Source organism: Nicotiana tabacum, chromosome 3 (assembly GCF_000715075.1).
Source record: "Nicotiana tabacum cultivar K326 chromosome 3, ASM71507v2, whole genome shotgun sequence".
Lineage (NCBI taxonomy): Eukaryota > Viridiplantae > Streptophyta > Magnoliopsida > Solanales > Solanaceae > Nicotiana > Nicotiana tabacum.
In genome coordinates this window covers 132,635,848-132,642,845 of record NC_134082.1, presented here as the reverse complement: position 1 = coordinate 132,642,845, position 6,998 = coordinate 132,635,848, and the positions used below count along the sequence as shown (strand labels likewise).

Genomic DNA, 6,998 nt, shown 5'->3' with positions numbered 1-6,998 from the left:
TTTAAAGTTAAAGTGTTTGACCGAGCTTTTAGAATGAAAAAAATATTTTTGAGTTGAAACAGAAGCAATTTTGGAGAATCAAAAAAAATTAGCTTCTCCCCAAAATTTATTTTTTTAAAAAGCACTTTTGAAAAAAATATACTTAGAAGTAGTTTTTAAATGCTTGATCAAATACTAATTGCTGTTCAAAAATGCTTTCCATATTAATACACGGAACACAAAATACTTCTCACCAAAAGTACTTTTGACAAACAACACTTCTTAAAATAAATTGTTTTTGCAGCAAAACCAAACACGCTAAAGTGGCCTTAGGCATTGCATACAGTACAGCTATGGGACACTATGTAAAACAAAAACAAAAAAGTAAAAATAAGTGAAAATCCCACTATCCCTTTTGTACATGCCTTTAAAAAGGGGATGGTAGCACAATGCGGTTGAACACAGCTCGAAGAAACTCTCATCACCATGGATGTTGACAAAGTCTTCCACATGACAGGAGGAGTTGGAGAAACTAGCTATTCCAGAAATTCTTCACTCCAGGTCTCTTTTGCATCACATAATAAATAGAATTGTTAGAAATGATAGCGATACTGCCTATTATACTGCAGTTTTGCATATCCAATATGATGGGATTACTGCCTATCGTGATAGTGCAAATCTTTTTTATACCGTCTATTAGTGTATAGAATTTAAACTATTAATTATGCAGAAGAAGGCATCTGATATGGTGAAGCATATAATTCTGGAGACGGTGGAAGAAGTTTATCTCGCAACAAAGCCCAAAAGCATAGGGATAGCTGACTTAGGTTGTTCCTCAGGACCTAATACGTTGTCAAACCTTAAAGATATGTTGGACAAAATCGAATGTAGCAGCCGCAACAAGCTTAAGCAACCGGCACCCGAGTTCCGAGTTTTTCTCAACGACCTTCCGACGAACGACTTCAACGCTATTTTCCAGGCCTTGCCAAAATTTCATCAATTGTTGAAGCAGAAAAGAAAAAATGATGAAAATGGAGGGACTTCATCAAATATATATATAGCTGCTTATCCTGGCTCATTTTATGGGAGACTATTTCCAGATCATTGCTTGCACTTTATCTATTCCTCTTATAGCTTGCATTGGCTTTCCAGGGTGAGCCTCTTCAATTAATTCTCAACAATTCAGTTTGTTTCAATTGAATTAAAGAGCGGGTGTTTAGAGTTATCATTTTTCTAAAATTTAAGTTATATACACTGACTGAAACAATATAGAATGTTTACACCATAAATAAGTAAAAACGGTATTTTTTTTTAACAAGGTAAATTAACGTTTTAGATGAGATGAATACACATTTCAAAATAGAACTAGAGTAATCAGAGGTCTTGAATTTGAGTCGCACAAAAAATTAGGCACATCTTTGGCCCATGAAAGAGAGTTGGGCTGTCTAAATTGGGTTCCTCTAATAATTTAAGCTAGTACTAACATATTTACTATTTATTCTAGGTAAAGAATCATTGCTTATTGAATCACGTTATCTGGAATTACGTTGTAATTGACCTGATTAAGTCAACATTTCTTATATTAATGCTCATAAAGTTTAAACTTCTTTTCTCTCTCAGGTTCCACCAGGATTATATGATGAACAAGGCAATTCCTTGAATAAAAACAGCATATACATTTCTGAACATAGCCCTTCTGTGGTTTCCAAAGCTTACTTTGAGCAGTTTGAGGAGGACTTCTCATTGTTCCTCCATTCACGGTCGGATGAGCTGGTTAGTGGAGGAAAGATGGTGCTGATTTTGTTAGGTAGGGAAGGTTTTAGTCATGTTGATAGAGGAAATGTTTTCTTCTGGAAAATCCTCTATCAAGCATTAACGAATTTAATTAGTAAGGTACGCATTCGTCCGTCATTTTTAAATTATTAGTCTAACTTCATCTTGGCTTCTTGAGCGAAGAAATTTGTAGAATTGGATATGCCAATAAAAATGCACGTAATTGGCAATCAATAAAACTTACTATATCTTACACAGTACTTTAATTTATGCGCCACTCACTTTATTTTCGAATGAATATAGTGTGAAGAGTAAAATGTGTTACTTGTAATTATACATTAGCACTAAATGTACTTTTTTTTTAATATTCTAATTATTTGTCATTATGTTTAGGGAGAAGTGGAAAAGGAAAAGCTTGAGTCTTATGATGTACATTTTTATGCACCATGTAAGGAAGAAATACAAGCAGCAGTAAATGTAAATGGGTGCTTTGAAGTGGAACGGCTAGAAACGTTTGAAATAGAGAAAGCAATTGCAAAAGGTATGAGCTATGGAACAACGGTGGCTATGACAGTTAGGTCTATCCAAGAATCAATGGCGGCTCACCATTTTGGAGAAGCAATTATTGAGGACTTGTTTCAGGAATATGGTAGATTAGTGGATGAAGAGATGGCAAAGGAGGAAATTAGGCCAATCACTTTCCTCCTCGTTCTTCGAAAACCATAACAAATTGATACTGTCACGGCGATGAGGCATCACTTTAAATAGTTGTGGTTGATGTTGTGATAGGTTCTTATTTGTAGCTTTCTACCTCTTGTCTCTCCTCTAGGAGCCTCTTAGATCAAAAATTAAAAAATTAGTTATTTTTAGAAGTACTTTTAGAAGTAAATTAAATATTTAACAAATAATAGCCTATGTTTAACAAATTCATTTTAGAAGTAAATTAAATATTTGCACTACTAGAAATCCGGTAAATACCGATCAGAAAAATCGACCAATATTGGTCGGTTATGGCTAATTACCGACCAAAACTCGTTCAAATATGCTTGGTCGCTATTTTGACGGTCGTTTTAATATACCGACCAAAGTTGGTCGGTATGTTAAAACGACCATTTGAAGAATTTAAAACATTTACCGACCAACTTTGGTTGAAAACCTATTTTAATAATTTTATTTTACCGACCATAGCTGGTCGGTGTATTTAAATTATGTTTTTAATTAATTGTTAAATTTAAAAAATTACCGACCAAAGTTGGTCGGTAAATGAAAATATATATTTTTTAAAAAAATTAAAATTTAACAATATCAACCAAAGTTGGTCGGTAATGTTGTATTCTGGGAATTCCTTGTTCATTAACCGACCAACTTTGGTCGGTAATTTGCAGAAAAATATTTTTTTTAATAAAAACCGACCAACTTTGGTCGATTTTCTAGGTTTTAAATTTGGCATAAAATGTTTGTTTTGGCAGCTACACCACCTGCCAACATACCAATACACCTAATAGCAATATAAAACAACAACAACAACACAACAACACAATAACAATCAGTTAATATATTAAAATTAACAAATTAAAGTTCAATTGAACATAAAAATTCAAAACCAAGTTAAAACTTATTACAACTAGTTCAAAACGGGTTATATTTGTCTAGTTCAAAGTATATAAAAGTCAAGGAGTGTTTTAGACAACATCATCATCACCGTCTGATGAAATTCAATCTACAAAATGGTATAAAAATAGTCTTGTGGAGGACGGGAAGAACGATCACGGGGAGGACGGGAGGAACGATCACGGTGAGGACCGGAGGAATGATCACGTGCATGTCGAGCCTCTAGCGATGACTCACGAGGCCGGGGCAACAGAAAAGCTCTAGTAGATAGGAGAGTTCTGATCTAAGCTTGGATGCCAAGGAATTGAGCATTTCTAACCCTTTCTCTTTCCTTGCCCGCTTCTAGTTCGGATGTGAGCTTTGTCACAGGTTTCCGCATAGCGGAGAGGCTCTCCGCATTAGGTTGCTCGCCTTGCGAGGAAGTCCCTATTCCTTGCATTCCACACTTATAGCGATAGAACGTTTTAATAGGAATACCGTATACCTTCCCCCATTTTGGACCACCAACAAACTCCATCCATATTCTTTCAGCATCCTCGTTCGAAGGTTCGGTTGGCTCGCCTGATTCACCAGCTGGCTGAGTGCGGCTGGTTTCCTCCACGTTAGTTTGGTAGCGATCCTATACGAAAATTTAAATTGAATTAGTATTTCAAAATTTATATAAAAGTCAATTAAAATACTTCAAGAAAAGTGAAAGCTTACATATACAGTCGAGGCCCGGTCCTTGACGCACCTTTCTTGAACCGACTCTTTCTTCTTCTTTACAATATGCGTCTCCTTGAATAGCTCATCATGGTTCATTGGACGCCCCAACTTCCTTTCCTGAAAAAAAATTAATTTAGTTAATAAACAGAATAGATATACTTTGAAAATTGAAATAATTTAAGCAATTACGTACCAATCTTCTTTTTATTGTTTCTAGGCTGATCGCACCTCCAGTGTGCAAGGAGCCTCCCTCCTCAGATGCACGAGTTTTCTTTCCTTTTTCACTCTTCTCTAAGAACTTTACGGTAAGCCATTGCCTTTGCAAATCATCCCATAAATTTTGAAGTAACCAGTCAGGCTTCTTGTTCTTCTTTCTAGCATCGGAGAAAGTATCCGACAATTACTTGCGAGCTTTATGATGAAAATTTGGAGCAACTTCTGCGCTATAGCGGTGTTCCCATACACACTTGCTCTGTATTTCAAAAGTTAATTATAATATGAAAATATCAAAAATATAAATTATTAAACTACTTAAAAGAACATTTATACCTTATATTAATTGAAAATTTGCTCCTTCAGCGAGAATAGAAAATCAGTCCAAGTCGCATAAGGGCCATCATAAAGTTTTCTGATGGCTTTGGTGATTATCCTCGTAGTCTTATTACTTGGGATGAACCTGCAATTTAACAATAAAAACACATTAATATCTTAGTAAAATCGTTACAAAACAATAAACGCAAAAATAACAAATAACTCTTATCCATCACCCTCAGGGACTATGATGATCCTGCGATATTGATCATAATGCACTTCCTTGTCACCATCATCATCATCGTCCGAAACATGTGTATCGGAGGCATGTGTGGACGGTGTAGGGGGGTTAGAGCTACTACTTCGCAAGCAAAGGCCTGAAATAGATGGAGTCGTTGATGAAGATGGTTGCGATCCCTATGACTGCGATATATCTGGATGGACCCCAAGTAGTTGTGATACTGATGGTTGTGACCTGAGTGGCTATTACTCGAGTGGCTGTGACATGGATGGATGCGATCCATGGGGCTGTGATATGTATGGATGTGATATAGATGGTTGCGATCCACGTGATCTTGAGGCAACTGGATTGTATGTCGAACGTATTGTCCTATGGCCCTGTGATGAAAGACCTGGTGTCTGGATGAAGGTGTAGGGCTCGTGATGATGTGGCAGCTTAGTATAGCCTTGGGGTGGAGGATAAGACATAGGCATCTCTGTAGAGGGTGGAAAAGAGGGAGTATTATTATCTACCCTCCTTTTTCCCTTCCTAGCCTTTTCTCGATCCCGAGAACCAGTAGGTTCATTGTTACCTTGACCCTTTCCTGCCATCTGCATAACATAATACATAGTTAGATTGAAACATATAAGAAACTAGCTATAAAATGAGAGTGCTTTAAAAAACCAACTTTTTAAAGCTCATCAACGTATTGTTCTTCGTCCGAGAATTCATCGTCCTCACTTGTTTGAGCTTCAGCAGTTGATTCTTCGTCCTCATTTTCTATAATTGTTACTTCATTTATATCAACTTCTTCCAATATGCATTCAAGATGTTCCAAATTATTTTCTAATTGATCGTCCACTAGTTGGTGAACATTGGAGATATCGTTTTGATATGCTACATCTAACACATTCTCGACTTTCACCCTGCCTACAGGTTTAGTTTTTATTACAATCCACCAATCGGACTTATAATGCCGCAAGGGATAAGGAGCATAATACACTTGCCTAACATTATGTGCAATTATGAAAGGATCATAGCGATCATAGTCCCTCGTATAATTAAGCTCAATTATGTTGTATTGGTTGTGTACTCTTTTATCTTTTGTTGGATTTGGGTCAAACCACTTGCATCTAAAGAATATCAGTTTCTTATATGGCCAACCTGTATATTCTAGTTCTATGAATTACTTTTGTCAAAATAACTTTTTTCAAAAATACTTTTGGAAAATAATAGCCTATGCTTAACAAATTCATTTTAGAAGTAAATTAAATATTTGCATACTAAATCGTCGTCCACCTTTTCCCTGCTTTCGCAAATGATAACTTATTATAAGTATGGAAAACGACTTTCTTCTTCTTGAATAAGAAAGTGAAATATTTGCAAGAGGGCAACTAGAAAATAAGAAAAAAATTAATTAAATCAAATAAACAACCGACAAGAATAATCATCAAGTTCCAAAAAGCAACGGGAGAAACTTTGTATTTGTATACGGGTGAAACCGAGCCCGTTGGACACCTCGGTTCTCGATGAATTAAACGAAGCAAAGACATGACCAGGGAGGAGCCACTCGAGTCGGGGTTCGGACAAAACATATGCCCTCCGAAGAATCGGGTCCATGTCCCCCACGCCCGATTCGAATCCTAAACTTCGGAGAGCATTACCAGATAATTGAGCACGACTAACAAAGGGCCATGATATTCGTGACCAGCTGGATGTCACGACGTGAATCCCGGCCAGTATCGGAAGCAAGTTAGTGATTGGCAAAAAAAAAGCTTTTTACCTTTTACGGGATTGTACTTAGGGTAAAAATCCCCTACTATATAAAGGTGACTCTAACTATTCATTAGATACTTTTTTGTAACACGCATGTCAAGGTAATATACTGTTTATTTTCTCTGTTCTTGCTTTTGTTCATCAAGTTCTCCATTACTGAGAGCCTGGGACCGAAGACAAGCATTTCATTAAGCTATTCTGAGTCCAGGATCACTCCCACTATTGCTTTGGCAATTTATTACGTCTTTTGTCTATTGAATCTAACGCCATTAATTGTTTGTATTAAATAAATCCGCATATCCTTAAAACCACATATAAATTTAATTGTTATCTATTGTTTAGGGTAAACAGTTTGGCGCCCACCGTGAGGCTAAGGATAATAGTAGCAATTTGATATAGATTT

At 36.3% G+C, this 6,998-nt stretch overlaps 1 protein-coding gene across 1 annotated transcript; it reads left to right on the top strand.

Annotated features, from left to right (window-relative positions):
* The first annotated feature begins 383 nt into the window (after positions 1-383).
* LOC107832565 (putative methyltransferase TCM_000336) lies at positions 384-2,657 on the top strand. Its single transcript, XM_016660426.2, has 4 exons — positions 384-540; positions 710-1,132; positions 1,600-1,872; positions 2,146-2,657. Exons 1-4 carry the CDS (start codon positions 466-468, stop codon positions 2,476-2,478), a joined length of 1,104 nt encoding a protein of 367 aa, XP_016515912.1. The 5' UTR covers positions 384-465; the 3' UTR covers positions 2,479-2,657.
* The last annotated feature ends 4,341 nt before the right edge of the window (positions 2,658-6,998 follow it).

What these genes read in the sequence shown, in the direction of transcription:
- LOC107832565 (XM_016660426.2), top strand. Translation starts at nt 466, where the DNA reads ATGGATGTTGACAAAGTCTTCCACATGACAGGAGGAGTTGGAGAAACT. An exon ending in CCAGAAATTCTTCACTCCAG is followed by an intron (nt 541 to 709) that starts GTCTCTTTTGCA and finishes TTAATTATGCAG; the next exon opens with AAGAAGGCATCTGATATGGT. An exon ending in TAACGAATTTAATTAGTAAG is followed by an intron (nt 1,873 to 2,145) that starts GTACGCATTCGT and finishes CATTATGTTTAG; the next exon opens with GGAGAAGTGGAAAAGGAAAA.